Source organism: Stegostoma tigrinum, chromosome 7 (assembly GCF_030684315.1).
Source record: "Stegostoma tigrinum isolate sSteTig4 chromosome 7, sSteTig4.hap1, whole genome shotgun sequence".
In the NCBI taxonomy this organism is placed as follows: Eukaryota; Metazoa; Chordata; class Chondrichthyes; order Orectolobiformes; family Stegostomatidae; genus Stegostoma; species Stegostoma tigrinum.
In genome coordinates this window covers 43,878,250-43,898,493 of record NC_081360.1, presented here as the reverse complement: position 1 = coordinate 43,898,493, position 20,244 = coordinate 43,878,250, and the positions used below count along the sequence as shown (strand labels likewise).

At 42.5% G+C, this 20,244-nt stretch overlaps 1 protein-coding gene across 8 annotated transcripts in view; it reads right to left on the bottom strand.

Annotated features, from left to right (window-relative positions):
• Nucleotides 1–20,244, bottom strand: part of sestd1 (SEC14 and spectrin domains 1) — a 127,714-nt gene that overhangs the window by 13,120 nt on the left and 94,350 nt on the right. For all 8 annotated transcript variants that reach the window (XM_048534419.2, XM_048534421.2, XM_048534424.2 and 5 more), the window contains 4 exons: nt 18,927–19,041; nt 15,772–15,931; nt 3,212–3,293; nt 2,948–3,070 (listed from right to left, as the gene is read on the bottom strand). In XM_048534419.2, the coding sequence (XP_048390376.1) occupies nt 2,948–3,070; nt 3,212–3,293; nt 15,772–15,931; nt 18,927–19,041 (480 nt within the window). The remainder of the gene's footprint in view (nt 1–2,947; nt 3,071–3,211; nt 3,294–15,771; nt 15,932–18,926; nt 19,042–20,244) is intronic.

Sequence of the window (20,244 nt, the reverse complement as noted above, 5' to 3'; positions counted from 1 at the left end):
TGCACAAGTTACATCTTTAAAGAATTCCAATAAATTGGTTTAACATGACTTCCATTTCACAAAACCATGTTAACTCCACTTGATTATTTAAACTTCTAAGTACCTGCTATAATGCATTTAATCTAACATCTTCCCAGGACAGATATTAAGTTTGTACTTTAGTTTTCTGTCTCCCTCCCATCTTGAATACTGGAGATACATTTGCTATTTTCAAATCTCTTGGAACCTTCCTGGAATCTGGGAAATGTTAGAAAATTACAAATCAACACATCAAATATTTGACTTGCTACTTTTAAGATGAAGTCCATCAAAACCCAGGAGTTGTCAGCCTATGGCCCAAGCAATTTGTTCAGTATCACTTCCCTAATGATTGTGATTTTCTAGAGTCCCTTCTCCCTTCCATTTTCTGATTTACAGCTATTTCTGGAATGTTACTTTAATTCTCTATCTTGAAGATTGATGCAAAATTCCTGTCACTGTCTAGTAATCCTGAGGTTTAGGCTAATGCTCTGGGGACACGTGCTCAAATCCTATCATATGGCAGGTCATATTGCAATTCAGTTAATATATGTGGAATTAAAAGCTAGTCTCAGAGCTGGTGCCATGAAATGATCAGTGATGATGGGAACTGCAGATGCTGGAGAATCCAAGATAATAAAATGTGAGGCTGGATGAACACAGCAGGTCCAGCAGCATCTCAGGAGCACAAAAGCTGACGTTTCGGGCCTAGACCCTTCATCAGAGAGGGGGATGGGGGCGAGGGTTCTGGAATAAATAGGGAGAGAGGGGGAGGCGGACCAAAGATGGAGAGAAAAGAAGATAGGTGGAGAGGAGAGTATAGGTAGGGAGGGGATAGGTCAGTCCAGGGAAGACGGACAGGTCAAGGACGTGGGATGAGGTTAGTAGGTAGGAGATGGAGGTGCGACTTGGGGTGGGAGGAAGGGATGGGTGAGAGGAAGAACAGGTTAGGGAAGCAGAGACAGGTTGGACTGGTTTTGGGATGCAGTGGAAGAGCTGGGCTGGTTGTGTGGTGCAGTGGGGGGAGGGGACGAACTGGGCTGGTTTTGGGATGCGGTGGGGGAAGGGGAGATTTTGAAGCTGGTGAAGTCCATATTGATACCATTGGGCTGCAGGGTTCCCAAGCGGAATATGAGTTGCTGTTCCTGCAACCTTCGGGTGGCATCATTGTGGCACTGCAGGAGGCCCATGATGGACATGTCATCTAAAGAATGGGAGCGGGAGTGGAAATGGTTTGCGACTGGGAGGTGCAGTTGTTTATTGCGAACTGAGCGGAGGTGTTCTGCAAAGCGGTCCCCAAGCCTCCGCTTGGTTTCCCCAATGTAGCGGAAGCCACACTGGGTACAGTGGATGCAGTATACCACATTGGCAGATGTGCAGGTGAACCTCTGCTTAATGTGGAAAGTCATCTTGGGGCCTGGGATAGGGGTGAGGGAGGAGGTGTGGGGACAAGTGTAGCATTTCCTGCGGTTGCAGGGGAAGGTGCCGGGTGTGGAGGGGTTGGAGGGCAGTGTGGAGCGGACAAGAGATTCACGGAGAGAGTGGTCTCTCCGGAAAGCAGACAGGGGTGGGGATGGAAAAATGTCTTGGGTGGTGGGGTCGAATTGTAGATGGCAGAAGTGTCGGAGGATGATGCGTTGTATCCGGAGGTTGGTGGGGTGGTGTGTGAGAACGAGGGGGATCCTCTTTGGGCGGTTGTGTCGGGGGCGGGGTGTGAGGGATGTGTTGCGGGAAATGCGGGAGACGTGGTCAAGGGCGTTCTCGACCACTGTGGGGGGGAAAGTTGCGGTCCTTGAAGAACTTGGACATCTGGGATGTGCGGGAGTGGAATGCCTCATCGTGGGAGCAGATGCGGCGGAGGAATTGGGCATAGGGGATGGTATTTTTGCAGGAGGGTGGGTGGGAGGAGGTATATTCTAGGTAGCTGAAGGAGTCGGTGGGCTTGAAATGGACATCAGTCACAAGCTGGTTGCCTGAGATGGAGACTGAGAGATCTAGGAAGGTGAGGGATGTGCTGGAGATGGCCCAGGTGAACTGAAGGCTGGGGTGGAAGGTGTTGGTGAAGTGGATGAACTGTTCAAGCTCCTCTGGGGAGCAAGAGGCGGCGCCGATACAGTCATCAATGTAACGGAGGAAGAGGTGGGGTTTGGGGCCTGTGTAGGTGCGGAAGAGGGACTGTTCCACGTAACCTACAAACCTATCTCCTTCCCAAAATCCACAAACCTGCCTGCCCTGGTCGACCCATTGTCTCAGCCTGTTCCTGCCTCACCGAACTCATCTCCACCTATCTGGACTCCATTTTCTCCCCTTTGGTCCAGGAACTCCCTACCTACGTCCGTGACACCACCCACGCCCTACACGTCCTCCAGGACTTCCAATTCCCTGGCCCCCAACACCTCATTTTCACCATGGACGTCCAGTCCCTATACACCTGTATTCCGCATGCAGATGGCCTCAAGGCCCTCCGCTTTTTCCTGTCCCGCAGGCCCGATCAGTCCCCCTCCACCAACACCTTCATCCGTCTGGCCGAACTCGTCCTCACCCTCAACAACTTCTCTTTCGATTCCTCCCACTTCCTACAGACAAAGGGGGTGGCCATGGGCACCCGCATGGGCCCCAGCTATGCCTGCCTCTTTGTAGGTTACGTGGAACAGTCCCTCTTCCTCTCACCCATCCTTTCCTCTCACCCCAAGTCTTCACAAGCAACTTCTCAGTCAACCCTTCAAACTTTTCCTTTGACTCATTGTCCAATTTTTCTTTCAACTTGAAGCGCCTTGCAGATTTTTGTATGATAATGGCCCTGAATTAGTGAAAGCCATTTTTGTGGATAGCAGTAGTTAATTAGCTCAAACTGCGCCACAGTCAACTACCTATAATTTGCTTCCTTAGTAAATATATAGTAGCTATAGCATTAACTACATCAACATACCTGCGCAACATCAATAAATTTACGGTGCTTTTCCAGGAGAACTTTGGCTTCCTGTGCATCATCTCCTAGTCTGATATGAGTTTTCAGGAGGGCATCCAATAGTTCATTTAGCCATTCAACTGCCTTTTATATATGAAGGAAGAAAAAACACAATTGAAATATAAGTGCATCACATTCCAAATTCAAGTTTGGAATCCTCTAAATTTGCAGGAACTTGCCCCCTTGTTATTTTAAATTCTGTGCTTAAATAGTTCAATGATTTACCTGTGCTGCATCTTCTTCACATTTGAATAGCTGCACCATCTGAAGCATTTTCAGTCTCCGGACATCCACCATATCTTCACATCTGCAAAACCCAGAGGCACAGAAAGAAAAGGGCAGGGTCTATGATTACTTAATGAGTACTCTGTCTCCCTTTCAACGTCGAATCACTAAACTCCAATTGTGGAGTTAACATAAACTTCTCAAACAAATCAACTCTTATCCATAAACCTTACTGAAGAAATTCAACAAATACCCAGCAATTTAGGCTACATGAAATAATTAACGACTTGGATTTGAAAAAGGCTACACCATTATAAAAAAACCTCAAATTAACTATTATAAATCAGTTGCAAGAAATGTTTATGTGGTATCCTGAATACATAACTAATTCAGCAATTAATTAAAGAATACAAAATTTTTTTAGGAAATTTAATTCCACCACTACTGACTTTAAGCTTGGTATTATTAATGAAATCATTTAATCCAATCATTACTCTTCATTTCAGAAATTAGTTTAGCAGCGCAATATGTCTATCAACACCCAACAAGCTCCTAAGTGATATCCTTCCTTCATTCATCTTTAGTCTCTGCACTGAGCAATTCCTCACAATATATGAGAACAGGTGTAGGTCATACAGTTCTTTGACCAAATACACTGCTTTCTATGAATCGTGGTTGATCTAAATCTCAATTTGGTTTCATTTATTTAGAAATGTAGCTGCTGTTGATTAGACCAGCATACATACCCCATCCCCAGTTGGTCTTGAAAAGGTGGTGCTAATTTGCCTTCTTGAACCACTACAGTCTGTGTGATGGAGGGGCAGCCATGGTTTTGTTAGGAAGAGAGTTCCGAAATTTTGACCCAGTGATTGTGAAGGAATGATGATATAGCTTCAATTCAGGATGATGCGTGACTTTGAGGTTAACTTGCTCCCATGTATATGTTGTCTTTGACATTTTAAGTAGTAGAGGTCAGTGCTATTGAAGGTGCTATCTAAAGCACACTTGTCAAGTAGATGCAGTGAGTTTTGCTGGTAGTATATACTGCTGGCATTTTGGACCGAATTCTACCAGACATCAGCTACATGTTAATTTCGGAGAGCTTCATAGAGGGTTCATCTCCATGCACCCCAGCTGGCTTTCTCAAGCTATTCTCCACAGCTCTCCTCATTACCTATACACCACACATCTATAGCACCCTGCTCATGCTATCTTCTGCTCAACAATGGCAGAAGCACCCAACATTACTGGGACCTCCCAGGATTCCTGGCACCAGCACCACTTTAAAGCTTAACTGTGCCCAGATCAAGTGCTGCCAACCAGGAGCTGGTCCTCACAAAGCAAGAAATGGAGGAGAACAAAAAGGAAATACTTTTGTAGGGACACAGGTGGCATGACCTGGCACTTCACCACAGATACATTACCTGCCATTTTAACTGCAGCTATAAGAATTGAGATACTCATGTTAGCCACAGTCCTTGGCATTATCTCAACTCAGCTCAACTCAGCAGGCTGTATAATCAAATGCTGTTCTTTCCCTTGTGCACAGTGTAGCCTAATATCATCTCATTATTGAATGTGGGGGCATCATATACTAAAAATCCTTCAAATGATTGAGAATATTCACTTATAGAAAGCAAAGAATAAAACTAAACAAAAGCAGCATTTACTTTTGGGAGCTGCTCGCCTTTTGATCCATCGCAAATTTACAGTCAATGAGCGCTCACTGCATTCAGCTCAAACCTATTCGACCTGGGTATCAATTACATCTTGTCTGTTTTATTGCACTTGCTCTGCACCACCCTATAATACAGAAAGTGATAGTCTTCCTACTCAATATCCTTACTTTCCTCCTCAGAAGACTGTTCTTTCTCTCCCTGCTCTTAAGTGTCCAACAAATCCACTTTTGCCTGGTCCAGTTGTGCCAAAAACATCAGGATACGATTACAGAGCATCCCCTGTTTGGATTGTATGGAAGGCACCCTGGCCCCTCAATCAATCAAAGCATAAGAACATTATTGTCAGCAGACCTTTCTTATGCACCATGACAGCTCTGGTCGAAGAATGGGCAGCACTGTTTTTATGCTGAACTTTGTCTAACACATTTATCACCCATATTTCTAGAGAGATCATGGAGGAATCTGGTGAGACTTGTTGTGACTTTATAGGGCATTGGTGAGGCCACAGATGAAATACTGTGCGTAGTTATGGTCACCACATTAACAGAAGGATGTGATTGCACTGGATAAGGTGCAAGGAAGACTCATGAGGATGATGCCTAGGATGTAAGTCTCAGTTATGAGAACAGACTGGATAGGTTGGGTATTCTTTTGCTGGATCAGGGGAGGCTGAATGGGGAACTGATTGAGGTATACAATATTTGAGAGGCACAGATAAGGTGGTTCGTGAGAGTCGTTTTCCCCATGGCAGATGTGTCTAAACCAGATGGCATATGTTTAAGGTGAAGAGTAAGTGGTTTGGATGGGTTCTAAGGAAAACGTTATTCACCCAGAGGCTGGAAGAAACATGAAATCTGTTAACTGACAGGGCAGTGGATACAGGTATTCTTGCAATTTTTAAGATCGCCCAGGACAAGCATTTAAAATGCAGGGCATAATAGGACCAAGTGCAGGTAAATGGGGTTAGTATAGTTTTGTGTTTGTTGGTTGGCATAAAATGGTATGCTGAAGGGCCTAGTTCAATGCTGTGTGACTCTATAATTTAAGGAGGGCCATGGGATGCTTCCACATGGACATCTGACATTTTGAAAATACAGTGGGAGTTTGTAAATGTTGTATGATTACTGATACCTTATTTCCCATTCTTCAACTTTCACATTATCCAAGAAATACAGCACTGCATATAACAGCACGTTGGTGAATACTTACAGTTCAAAGTTAAAGGAAAGCAACTCCACGCCCTTTTGCAGCCCATGGGATCTTGGATTGCCTTTGTGAATGGTGCCCCAGAAGTGCACTTTTAAGCTTGCCTATAATAATTTCTGCCTCATAGAAATAACTATGATCAATTTGTAAAGACAAATTACAGGGTGAAGATTGCTTGTGACCAGGATTTGTATCCCACAACATGCATCTTACATACAGGGTACTACAATTACAAATGATTTCAACCTCTGCAGTGCAAGTGCTGGCTAACTCAATTAGCCCTTGAAGGGTTCATTTCACTCGCAAGAAAAGCCAGTATGCTCAGACAGAAATAAAACACTTATTCTGTCTGGTCCTTTATGAGGTCATAGCCATTTTCTAATTCTATTGTGGATTTATGATTTGCATGAGCACGTAAGGCCATGAATGTTGTACTTGGCACGGTGAGTTGCAACGTCAACTGATCAGCCCATTCAAACCTCCATGTTCCTTTCTTCCTTGGGCCCTCATCAAGCCCATCAGTTCATAAGTTGCACACATTCTCACATACCTCTTTCATTCATCTTCCAACATTATCCCCCGAGTTCTGACCCTCCTGCCAACCACTGCGCTGCACTGTGCCCCACCAAACCCAGATTTGTAGAGACCATGTCCTTCCACCACAGTATCCCATGTCTGCCAAAGCATTGTTATCCGCATGTCTTCAGAAATATTGTCCCATCAGCACCCTGCCATGCTGTCTCAAAGTCCCAGAATGCACTTGCTCAACTTCCCTTCCTCAGCAGTTGCCCCCTCGATAATCCTCTTCGAATTTCATCGACCTACCCCGATGACAAATCCTGGCCTGACCAACATTTCTTCTGAGCTGTGAGAATGCACCAAGCACGTTGATTGGCTTGTAAACAGGTTAACTTCCGGCTTCAGAAGTTGATGCTCTGCATGGACTTCATACAACCACATGCTGCAAAAAGGAGAGCATTGCTCCTGAATGAAATAGATGAACTGCCCTGACTGATAAAGGCCAGTCAGTCTCTGACTGATCTATGAACCTTCCAGTTCTGAATGAGCAAACAAACACTAAAAGGCAAAGCAAGGTAGAGATGGTGAGTTCATCCAAGTGGGTGCAAAGTGGGTGAGTGCTGAGATAGCAATTGAGGGGTCCTGATATGCATGCTGGTTTAACTCATGAAATTCATGAAAAATTAATGATTCTGAAATTGAAATCTGAAATTTTCCCAAGAATAGATTATTTTGCCCCTTCAGCCTGCTCTGCCATTGAATTTGATCACGGCTGTTTTTCCACGTCAACATCATTTTCTCAGGCTATCCATACTGCTGATTTTTCTTGACAATCTATTATTATGTATATACTCAATGTTTGAGTCTGCAGAGTCCTCTGGGGTACAGAATTCTAAAGATCCACCACTTGCTAAATTAAGAAATTTCTACTTATCCCAGTTCTGGATGTTTTAACTCTATTCTCTGCCCAAGATCTAGACTGCCTTGCCAGTGAAACATCATCCCTGCACACACTCTAGCAAGAAAAAAAAGACACTTTTTTTTAAAGATTTTGGCCTTGCACTCATGGGGACAACTTGCAGAAACAACTACTAGCAAGAAAAATATGGTGGCCTGGACTTTCCAAGGGAAAGCAATCTCATGCAGACTGCCACTCTGCCCCTTCTTGTTCACCAATGAAGAGAGTTCTGTATTTCTGGCAGGAGATTCCAGTCAAGATTCCCCCAATAATATGGAGCTGTACTTCCATTCTGAGAATGCAGAACTGTTGAGGAAGGCAAATCACACCTCCTTTCACAGCAGTCAGTTGCCATTCTAAAATTTAAAGACCCAGAACCACAGAAAGCCACTTTGACAGCTGCTGTCAAACATTAAGCACACAAGGTATGTGTGATATTAGGGTGCTAGGAAGGTCAGGTGCCAGCTAAGTAGGGATTAGAGTGCCAGGTGAGTAGGATGCCAAGCATGTGGAGGTAGTTTGCCAGGGGTCAGTGTGCTAATGGGTAGGGATAGAATGCCAGGCCGTCAGGACATTCGGTGCAAGGTGGCCAGATTAGGTGACACAATGTTTAAGATAGGTCAGAGAAGGTGGGAGAAATTGGGCCTGGAGGAGGGTGAGTGCAGGACTGGCAGTGGCAAGGGAAACTGGGGAGAGGCAGGTCAGGTCCTGAGCTGGAGAAAGGGGTGGGTCGGGGAGAAATGGGGACAGATCAGAAGATAGTGAGGGTGGGCGTGTAAGAATCAGTCTGACAGTGGGAGATGGAGTCATCAGATCCAGAGTGAAAAAAAAGATGATAAGGGGGGTGGCTTTGGGGGCAGGGTGAAGGATTGGGTGTCAGGCCAAAGTCTGGGGTTGGAGCTGATCTAAGGAAGATGTAATTGGGTACGTGAGAGGTAACTTTGGGTTCAGTTGTAAAGTTACTCAGGTTTTTGACTATTCAATACATTGTCTAACTGATCTTTTCCTCAGTTACCATGTGCTTGATTTCATTGGAACAACCTGAATTATCCAGTTTAAATTAATATTTTCTGTGGGCTCTAGGCATTGGGTAATTGGTCAGCGGAATCTTCAGTTTCCCAGCTAATTCTTTTAGAATGCTCTGATATACATTCCACAGGATCCTATCTACATTAGAATGACGACCATCTGGTCATTGGGAAAGCCATGTCAATGTTTATACTGTATCAGTGTGCTAATGTTTCAAATAAATAACATAATTCCTGATATCAATAACGAAAACATAAATAAAATAAAAACAATCATTTGCTGAATAATCCTGTGTGTGTAAAGAATTATGGTGTCAACTGCCTTAGGATCATTACTTATGGTGTGGCACACTTGCCTACGTGAAAGCTACATGTATTAATATGCAGAGTTTTGCTCTTTGTAAAGGGAATGAATATGTACACACACTGCACCTGTTTTAATTTTTTTAAAAACTGTCAATCATTCTCTGGTTCATTTCTCAGGTGATGACTTAACAATGAACAGTCAACCTGTCTGGTTTAGAGTGTAAAGAAATCTTGACATTTAACATTCAGCCATTTTTTTTATCTGGTGCATTCTCCATGACAAATCTCTAATAGTCAATATACTTGCCATCCAATTAGCACACTCTTCTCATACAGTATAAATGTTAAATTCCATTTGCATTGGGACAAATCCCAAGAAGTACCAATGAGCCAAAGACAAAATGTCTTTTTCCTTTCAGGACAATTGTAATGACATGGTTGCAAGTGCATCTGGTACACATATAATTAACCATCTGTGGCCAGATCTGCCTGAACCTATTAAGTGCCATCAAACTTTAATGACCTCTGCCAAGACTGCCCACAACTCCAGCATCATCCTGGACACAAATGATAAACATGGAAAATGACTACAAAATTCTATTCAATTACAATGTTCACTTAGGTGACACGGCCTAACAGGAAATCAGTATTTTGATTGGAAAACTATTATAGAGTCATAGAACATGGAAAGAGGTCCTTTCATCTAACTAGTCTGTGCAAACTAGTTTACCCCAAACTAAACTAGTCCCTTTTGCCTGCATCTGGCCTATTTCCCTCTAAACCTTTCCAAATTATGTGTCTGTCCAAATGTCTTTTAAATGTTAGAATTGTACCTGCACCTACCACTTCGTTTGGTAGTTCTTTCCAGATACACACCATGCTCTGTGTGAAAAAGTTGCCAAGGTCCCTTTTAAATCTTCCCCCTCTCACTTAAAACTAATCCCTCTAGTTTTGAACTCCCCTATTCCAGGGAAAAGACCTTTGCAATTCACCTTATCTATGCACCTCATGATTTTACAGACCTCTAAGGTCCTCAACCTCCTATGCCCCAGAGAAAAAAGTCCCAGTCTATTCAGCCTCTCCATCCTCCAGTCCCAGTAACATCCTTGCAATTATTTTCTGCACCCTTTCCAATTTAATAATAATTTGCTTCAAGCTAATAGTATAGATTTGCTCTCTGGCCTAAGTTAGATTATCTCCATGTTAATGCGTAAGAAGGATAACACAGGCTTTTCACCACAATGGAAAAAACCATGCTTGTGTGAAAATTATCTCGGTGTGATATCTTCAGGAATGTGTAGGATGACGATTTTCATGAAAAAAAATTATCTGAAGAACCAGTAGACTTCTATCAGTTACTCATTGAACACTTTTAGTTAAAAGGAATGAAATTTAAAACAGATATCCTTTACTCTTAGTCCTTAAGGCTGTACACCTCCCCACCAGTTTTATTTCTCTTCATCACTAAAAATCACCCAGATCTCTGTTCACTTATGCAACACCCACTCCATTCATTTCACTAATTGGTGCCAATGCTTTCAGCTGCCCAAGTTCCAATATGCAGAATTCTCTCCTTAAAACACTGCCTCATTACCTGCTTTATAGGCTCCATCTGATTCAGGATGGGCCCCAACCGAATTATGCTCAGATCCGAGTACTGAAAAATCACTAAAATGAGGCTGTAGATGGGGATTTAAATTAAATAGTGGAAGGGTGGTTTCAGTTGCCTGGAAAGTCATAAAATCAGGGGTAAAAGAGAAGGTAGGATTGCTGGTTAGTGATGGGATTGATTGTTCCCAGAAAATAAAAGGAAGGTACACACCGTGCAAGTGTCATAGTGTACAAAGGAACCAAAGTGGTGCAGGGAAACTTGATTATAGAACAAACTTCAAGTTATAAAACAAACTTAAAGGTTTTGAATCTTAATACACAATGCATTATGAATAAGGTAGATGAATTATGAGAAGAGGACTGGTTGACTAGGAGTGGCAGAGAGTAGGAACAAAGGGGTCTTTTCCAGGATGGTAGCTGACAACTAGTGGTGTTCCGCAGGAGTCAATGTTGGGACCACAACCATTCAGGTTATACATTAAAAATCTGAATGAAGGAATTGAAAGCACTGTTGCTAAGTTCGCAGATGACACAAAGATAGTGGAGGAACAGGCAGTGTTGGGGAGGTGGGAAGGCTGCAGAAGGACATGGACAAGCTAGGGCAGTGTGCAAAGGAATGACATGAAATACCATGTGAGAAAGAGTGAGATTATGCATGGAGGTAGGAAGAATAGAGGTGTCAACTATTTTGCAAATGGAGACAAGCTTTGGAAATCTGAAACACATAGGGATTCAGGAGACCTCATTCAAGGTCCTCTTAAGGATAACATTTCAGTTCAGTTGGCAGTTAGGAATACAAAATGCAATGTTAGCATTCATTTCAAGAAAGCTAGAATACACAAGCAGGATTGTACTACCAAGGTTGTCTAAGGCTCTGGTCAGCAACAAAATCAAACTGTTGAAGAACTGCATTCCGCATGGAGATGGCCTCAAGGCCCTCCGCTTCTTCCTGTCCCGCAGGCCCGACCAGTCCCCCTCCACCGACACTCTCATCCGCCTAGCTGAACTCGTCCTCACACTCAACAACTTCTCTTTTGACTCCTTCCACTTCCTACAGACTAAGGGGGTGGCCATGGGCACCCGCATGGGCCCCAGCTATGCCTGCCTCTTTGTAGGTTACGTGGAACAGTCCCTCTTCCGCACCTACACAGGCCCCAAACCCCACCTCTTCCTCCAGTACATTGATGACTGTATCGGCGCCGCCTCTTGCTCCCCAGAGGACCTCGAACAGTTCATCCACTTCACCAACACCTTCCACCCCAACCTTCAGTTCACCTGGGCCATCTCCAGCACATCCCTCACCTTCCTGGATCTCTCAGTCTCCATCTCAGGCAACCAGCTTGTAACTGATGTCCATTTCAAGCCCACCGACTCCCACAGCTACCTAGAATACACCTCCTCCCACCCACCCTCCTGCAAAAATTCCATCCCCTATTCCCAATTCCTCCGCCTCCGCTGCATCTGCTCCCACGATAAGACATTCCACTCCCGCACATCCCAGATGTCCAAGTTCTTTAAGGACTGCAACTTTCCCCCCACAGTGATCGAGAACGCCCTTGACCGCGTCTCCCGTATTTCCCGCAACACATCCCTCACACCCCGCCCCCGCCACAACCGCCCCAAGAGGATCCCCCTCGTTCTCACACACCACCCTACCAACCTCCGGATACAACGCATTATCCTCCGACACTTCCGCCATTTACAATCCGACCCCACCACCCAAGACATTTTTCAATCCCCTGTCTGCTTTCCGGAGAGACCACTCTCTCCGTGACTCCCTTGTACGCTCCACACTGCCCTCCAACCCCACCACACCCGGCACCTTCCCCTGCAACCGCAGGAAATGCTACACTTGTCCCCACACCTCCTCCCTCACCCCCATCCCAGGTCCCAAGATGACATTCCACATTAAGCAGAGGTTCACCTGCACATCTGCCAATGTGGTATACTGCATCCACTGCACCCGGTGCGGCTTCCTCTACATTGGGGAAACCAAGCGGAGGCTTGGGGACCGCTTTGCAGAACACCTCCGCTCAGTTCGCAACAAACAACTGCACCTCCCAGTCGCAAACCATTTCCACTCCCCCTCCCATTCTCTAGATGACATGTCCATCATAGGCCTCCTGCAGGGCCACAATGATGCCACCCGAAGGTTGCAGGAACAGCAACTCATATTCCGCCTGGGAACCCTGCAACCATATGGTATCAATGTGGACTTCACCAGTTTCAAAATCTCCCCTTCCCCTACTGCATCCCTAAACCAGCCCAGTTCGTCCCCTCCCCCCACTGCACCACACAACCAGCCCTGCTCTTCCCCCCCACCCACTGCATCCCAAAACCAGTCCAACCTGTCTCTGCCTCCCTAACCTGTTCTTCCTCTCACCCATCCCTTCCTCCCACCCCAAGCCGCACCCCCAGCTACGCACTAACCTCATCCCACCTCCTTGACCTGTCCGTCTTCCCTGGACTGACCTATCCCCTCCCTACCTCCCCACCTACACTCTCTCAACCTATCTTCTTTACTCTCCATCTTCGGTCCGCCTCCCCCTCTCTCCCTATTTATTCCAGTTCTCTCTCTCCATCCCCCTCTCTGATGAAGGGTCTAGGCCCGAAACGTCAGCTTTTGTGCTCCTGAGATGCTGCTTGGCCTGCTGTGTTCATCCAGCCTCACATTTTATTATCTTGGAATTCTCCAGCATCTGCAGTTCCCATTATCTCTGTTGAAGAACTGATGCGTTAACTCTGCTTTGTCTCCACCTGCTGAGTTTTGCCAGCAATTTCTGATTTTGTTTCTGATTGCCAGCATCTGCAGTTCTTTGCTTTTTTGTTTGTTTAGGAGTTCAGCATTAGATTTTATTGTCACATGTACACAATTGCAGGGATACTGGAATACAATGAAAAATGTCCAAAGTCACCACTCCCAGAGCTATCTTAGGTACAAGGATCCTTGGTACAAAATCGTAGGTACAAGTAGGAAAATAAAGAAATAAATTAAAAGTACAACATTTCGATTCTCGTCAGTATAAATTAGTAAATAAAGAAATAAGGTTAAGTTGAAAATTACAGTCCTCCTTTAGCCATGGGATTTGCAGTCACTTCATGCTGGGCTTTCCCTGTGAGGGCCTGATCTCTCTCCCGTGCTGGGAGATCCACACGCTGACCGCCATCTAGGCTCACCAGTCATCTTGACGCTGACGACCAACTGGGCTCACCAGATGCACCCCACCCCCCCACCTTACCCGACTATCAGAGACCTGCTCTGGTACTGCTGTTTAAGTTCTGGTCAGACTGCATTTGGAATATTGTGAGCAGTTTTGGGCCCTGTATCTAAGAAAGACCTTGGAGGCCATCCAGAGTTGGTTCATCAGAATGATCCTGAAGATGAAGGGCTTGTTATATTAGGTCTGATTGATGACTCTGGATCTGTACTCAGTACAGTCTAGAAGGATGCAGAGGGATCTGACTGAAGTTTACAGAATACTGACAGGCCTGGTTGGAGTGGATCTGAAGAAGTTGTTTCTACCAATAGGAGAGATTAGGACTCGAATACATAGCCTCAGAGTGAGGGAATAACTCTTAGAACTGAGATCAGGAGGAGTTTCTTCAGCCAGGGGGTGGTGAATCTGTGGAACTCATTGTCATAAAAGGCTGTGGTGGCAAAGTGTACTGAGTGTATTTCACATAGAGATAGATAGGTTCTTGATTACAAAGGGGATTTTTTGTGGAAAGAAGGTGGGAGAATGAGGTTGACAAATATAACAGCCATAGTCGAAAGACAGAGCAGACTTAAATGGAGCAAATGTCCTAATTCTGTTCTGATATCATATAGTGATAAACATCTTTCACAAAACTTATCTCTTTTTGTCCAACATGTGGTCAACTCCGAAATATCTTTCTTTGAAGGTTCATGAAAAAATTGCATAATTTGAAATCTTGGAAACTAAAGCTGATAGAATCACGTATACCTTCAAGTTTGATTTGTACTTCTATATTGTGTTGAAAAGGGAAAAAACATATTTTGAGTTTCAGTTTAGATCTTGAGATCTGAATGTGGTGATGGATTATTTGAAGTTTATTTACTTGGATTTAAGTGAGACTTTAAAAACTCTTGAGATGAGTAGCTTTTGCTTTAGAAAAGAAGGACAAAAGATGGAAAAAATGGCCAACCCCTAAGTGCCTGTGACAAAGGAAAACAGAGATAGTTCTCACTGTCTGAAAGTTGTTTCTATCTAGAAGATTAGTGAGTGTGCAGAAAAAGGTGGCTGTTCAGAGAGGAAAGGCCTTTTAACATCAGCAGCACAGTCTCCAAAACAATCAGGGCTGAAGGAGGGAAGTGCTGAATGGTTTAGAAGTTAGTAAGAGAAAATCTCTAAAAACACAAGGTTTAACACTGTCAGAAAGACCTCCTACAAGAGTGATGAATGCACAAATTGAGAGAACACAAGTTAACGACCAAGTGAGTTGTGTTTGCAGTTTGTTCAAGCATCTTCTGAAGGGTTGTTAAGTGAAAAAAAAAGCATCAAGTGAAAACAAAAACATCAAGTGAATACGTAAGTATGCTAGAAACTGACCAAGTGCAGCTCTGGCCATTGAATAAGAAACTTCAAACTGCAAACAGTGGTAATGCATTACTGAGGTTAGAGTATCTTTAAGGATGTTTTGAGGCTAAAAGGGTTGAATCTTTATTTCTGCCATGTGTGTTTAGACCGTTTCAAACGGTTCTTACATAATGCAAGGTAGTTTATTTTGCTTTTGCGGAATAAACTTTGATACCCTTTTCTTAAAAGTACATTAGCAGCCTCTTGTGCATATGCTCAGAGACTGACCACTACAGTAAGCAAATTGCAACAATAAAACTTCTAGTCTCTGAAGCTCGGGATACTTTCACTCTAGGATCTGATTCATGCAGTATCATTAACTGGGATGTATGTCTTATGTTCTTTTTGAACGTAAACAGCTATGAAAAGCAATGAAAGCTGTTTCTAAATTAACAGGACTCTTATAAACACATTACTTTGTATTTGAAGCACCTTTTATGTTGCTGAGACATGACAAATCCAATTCTTTTAAACCTTCATGAAAAGGTATTTCTCATGTGATCTTCAAAACAAAATATTAACAATTCAAAAGGATAATGATTATATTTCTGACTTGTTATCTTAACATCACGAATACAGTTGGTTTTCGTTTTAAACTGTTTGGATCATACTGACATTCCTAGTTCACTGCAACTTCAAAAGTTATATTTTTTACCTTTGTTTCCGAAGTTGCATATCTTCCATTAGTCCTTGAACATGTTCTATATTGTCTTTATTTTCAATGGAAACATCCTTTCCAAATGTCCACTGAGCCTGGGATGTCATCTGGTCTAAAAGACCTTGACCTTTTTCCTGTAAATTCTGTAAAGCAGTATCTACAAAACGAAAATAGTTTAAGTTCAATTTTGTTGCTATTATTGCAGAACAAAAAGAATCAATTCGCAGGCAAAAGCAAAAAGCTCTGACTCAATAGCAGAACTCTAATTTCAGAATAAATGGGCACCATACGATCAGCAGCCCACTAAGACATCTTGCTGGATTTTCCATTTCATTTACTTCCATGGAGAACTTTGGGGTGAACGTATAATGGGCAGCTAGTCTGATACTGGCCATTTTAAGCCATTCCCAAAAGTTAAAACGATTCCCAAGGATGGGAATATGCAGAAATTGGAATGGTAAATGGAACTTAATGTTTATTATCGCAATTCACAAATGTGGACAGTCAGTTGTCTGCAATTTTTCCAGCTAAACATTATTAAAACAAGAACTCACATATCCAGCCCTGGCACAATCTCTGTATTACAGACTCTATTCCACCCGGTTTCATGGTCAGTCTGATCTCAGTACTGACATCTTAGCTGACCCTAAACAAAACTCCTGATCCTCATTTAAACAAGTTCTCCTTCAACTCCTCCCACTTTCTTCTGATCAGATGTGTGGCCTTGGGTGCTGCATGGACCCCAGCTATGCCTGTCTCTTTGTGGGGTTCATGGAACATTCCTTGTTCCAATCCCACTCTGGTCCCCACCCACAACTCTTTCTCTGCACATCAATGATATCTTCGACGCTACATCCCTCTTTCACCCAGAAAATGGAAAAATGTATCAATTTTGCTTCCAATTTCCATCCTGGTCTCACTTTCACCTGGTCTACCTCTAACTCCTCCCTTTCCTTCCTTGACATCTGTTTTCATTTTTGGGAATAGGCTGGCCACCAATATCCACTATAAATGCCACCAACTCCCACAGTTACCTTGATTATACATCCTCACACACTCTGCTTCCTGAAAAGACTCCATTCCATTCTCCCAATTTTCCATCTCTGTTGCTTCTGTTCTGACAGAGCTACTTTCCGCAGGGGAGCTTCAGGTATGTTTGGGTGGCACGATGGCTCAGTGGTTAGCCCTGCAGCCTCACAGCGCCAGGGGCGAGTGTTCGATTCCAGCCCTGGGCATCTGTCTGTGTGGGGTTTGCCAATTCTCCCCGTGTCTGTGTGGGTTTCCTCCAGGTGTTTCGGTTTCCTAGTTATCATTTCTCAAGAAGGATCAGCGGATCCAAAAGATTAACTCTGCTTTCTCTCCATAGATGCTGACAGAATTGCTGAGTTTCTCCAGCAATTTCTGTTTTTATTCCTGATCACTTAACCTCTCATTCACAAAGGCTCCCATTCTTGCCTACATAACAAGGACTTTGTCGCCACATCTCAACCATCTGTTGTTGCTGAAACTCTATTTTACACTGTGATAATATCAAACTCAACTAAACCAGTACTCAGCTGACTAGTTTCCATTCTGCAGCATATCCATATTCTATTGTCCATATCCTATCTAGCACCTAGATCGCCTCGCATACTTCCATTGTCCTCACTACCCTGCCACCTAAGCTTCAACATCTTAAAATAAAAGCTTCAACTTCATGCTTAGATCATTCCATGGCCTGTCCATTTTCTAAGCCATCTCTTTTGAATATTGTAGCTGCTCTGGTCTATTATGCGTCCACATCTCTCTTTCACCTACCCTTGGCAGCCATGCTTTCAACTAACTAATGCCCTTTCCTAAACTTCCTTGTCTCTCTAGTTGCTTTATTCAAAACACAATGAGCAAAGTTTTTCTTCACCCTTTCAGAGGTTTCCATCTTTGTTTCATTATCATTCTTTCCTTCAACATATGTTCACAGTAGGGAATGGGGAACTGAAGTAACTCACAGCTGTAAATGGGTAAAAGTCAGAGAACAGTAATTTGTGATATTCTCCTGAAACTTCCTCATGTCACCTGGATTCTAAATCTCATTTCCCTAATGCTCCCAGACACTTGCAACTTCATGCAAATTTTTGGATTCCAATGTAAGATGTAATGGGAACTTTGGTTATTTCACTCTTGAATGGAAACTTTTTTAAAAAAGAATGCACAGCAAAAATTCCCCATTCCACTGAATGTAACATTGAGACAGGTTCACCTTATAAATTATTGAGTCATACAATATTGACATCTAAAGCATAAAATATTATTTAAAACCCTTTGCTCAACTTATTGTGATGCATATTCCTCACATATTTGTTAAAACTGTAACATAATCAAAAATCATGTAAGTTTCCTTCATAATTTGAATAAAAACCCACAATTTTAACTTAAATACCAATGTGACTGAATGATTAAGTGAGAAAAGATGAGCTTTAAGTGTGAATTCTGTATGATAACTTCTTCATGCGTTCATAATCATTTCAATTAGTCAACATCATCGACTCAGCATTAACCACAAGAAAAGATTAATCGACCATTGCAAATGGAAAGAATAAACTGTGAAGTAAATACTTTGTACCTAATTTTCTACCAAAAAGTAGTTTAAAAATTGTTTCATAGAAAGATTTTCACTGCACTACTGTGTTATGTTTATGCAGATGGAATGTTGAGATAAGCAGTATAACTTACAAACATAAATTTAAATGTAACCTGGTGTGATACATCACTTCAGTTAAGAATTTACTTAATCTCAATTTGAAACATTTCATAACTTGATATCCACCTTCTCACCATTTCTTATCTTTGTACTATTTACTTTCAAGTGAAAATGTGATTTTCAAAAATCAAACTATGTCCCATATACATTTTTATTAATGGAACATGCTTAAAGGTTATAAAAACATCTTCAGGTTTGAATAACATATTCTACCTGAAATTCGTTACAGCTCATAACAAACTTCTTTTTCTCATGTCATACCTTTATTATATTGATAGTTGTAAACACAAAATCAAAAAGGGTTTGGCAGATTCTTCTTAGAATTTAATGCTGCAGTGATTAATATTGATCTGCTGGAAATTCAGGATAACATTATTTATTTATATGCACAACGATACATATTTCTCCCACTTACCAACACTCTTTAGCTTCTCTTCTAGAAGCTTTAACGTTTGTTGAATAGCAGTTCCATCAGCTGGTGCCACGTCAGCACAAAGCATCCCAAGTAATCCATCCAACTGCTGGGACAACTGTGAAAGATACATTCACAAGATTCAATTTTTCAAATCTGCACAAATGCATGATATTATTGCACACAATATCCATTCATTTGAAGGAAAGAAATGGTTTAACACTTGAGAAAAGGAATTATTGAAATAAAATGGATTGTAAACATTTAAGATATTCTATGGGTTGTCTTCACAGATTGAATGTTAAAATAGTAACGATACTGCTACATGGACATTTCAGGGGAACCAAACCTTCCAATTTTGCAGCAGCAAATGATGAGTCTGATGAGGCAACAATCACAAACACTGTGAATTCCATGCCCATGTAACTCTGTTATTTGAACAGTTACATGAATGAACAAATACTTTTTCACTGTTGCTTGAATTCCTTTTGAAGTTAAATGCAATGGTCTTGGAAATACTTGGAGTTCTATTTATGATCCTGGAAATTTTGTTGGATTCTCTAACATGAAATCTTTCGAATTAGAATAAAACAGAATTTTTACTACAAGCATGTAAAATACAAGCACTAGCATTTCAAATAGTGTTGCCGTGGTTTCATCACATGACTAGTCTTTTCCAAATAACTCATTTACATTGAACTGTTAAGGTAATAAAATGCCCCAAAGCATTTCACAGAAGTATTTTAGACAAAATACGATTCTAAGCCATATTAAATCAGATGACCAAAGGCTTAGATGAAGAGGTAGGCTTTAAGGCATGCATTAAGAAGGCAAAAGAAACAGCGAGGTGAAGAGACAAGAAGTCCAGAGCTGTGACCTTGGCAACTGACGGCACAACCAGCAATATTAGTGCAATTAAAATTAAAGATACAAAAGAGACCAAAATCAGATGAGCACAGATATCTCAGAGATGGGGTGACCAGGAAAGATGTTAAGTGGACAGCTTTTTTTTCAGAATAAGGGCTGAGAAAACTAAGGAACAATGCAAGTTGAGGGCGATGGCTGGGTGAAACTTTAGACATGGTTTAGGGCTGATCATTTAATGGAAAGGAGGGACGTGACAGAGGCAGCTGAGTAGTTTGTTTCAATTTTAGCAACAAATAATCTATGAGCTCTTAGCACTTATTTCTGGAGTGAAGATGGAGGAAACTGGCAACAGCAGCTTAAGATGACAGCTTACTATATATAAAAGAAGAAGTAGGCTTATCTTTGCATTCCAGGATGGACCTGGAAAAAGATGACAGCACGCCACTAAAAAGGT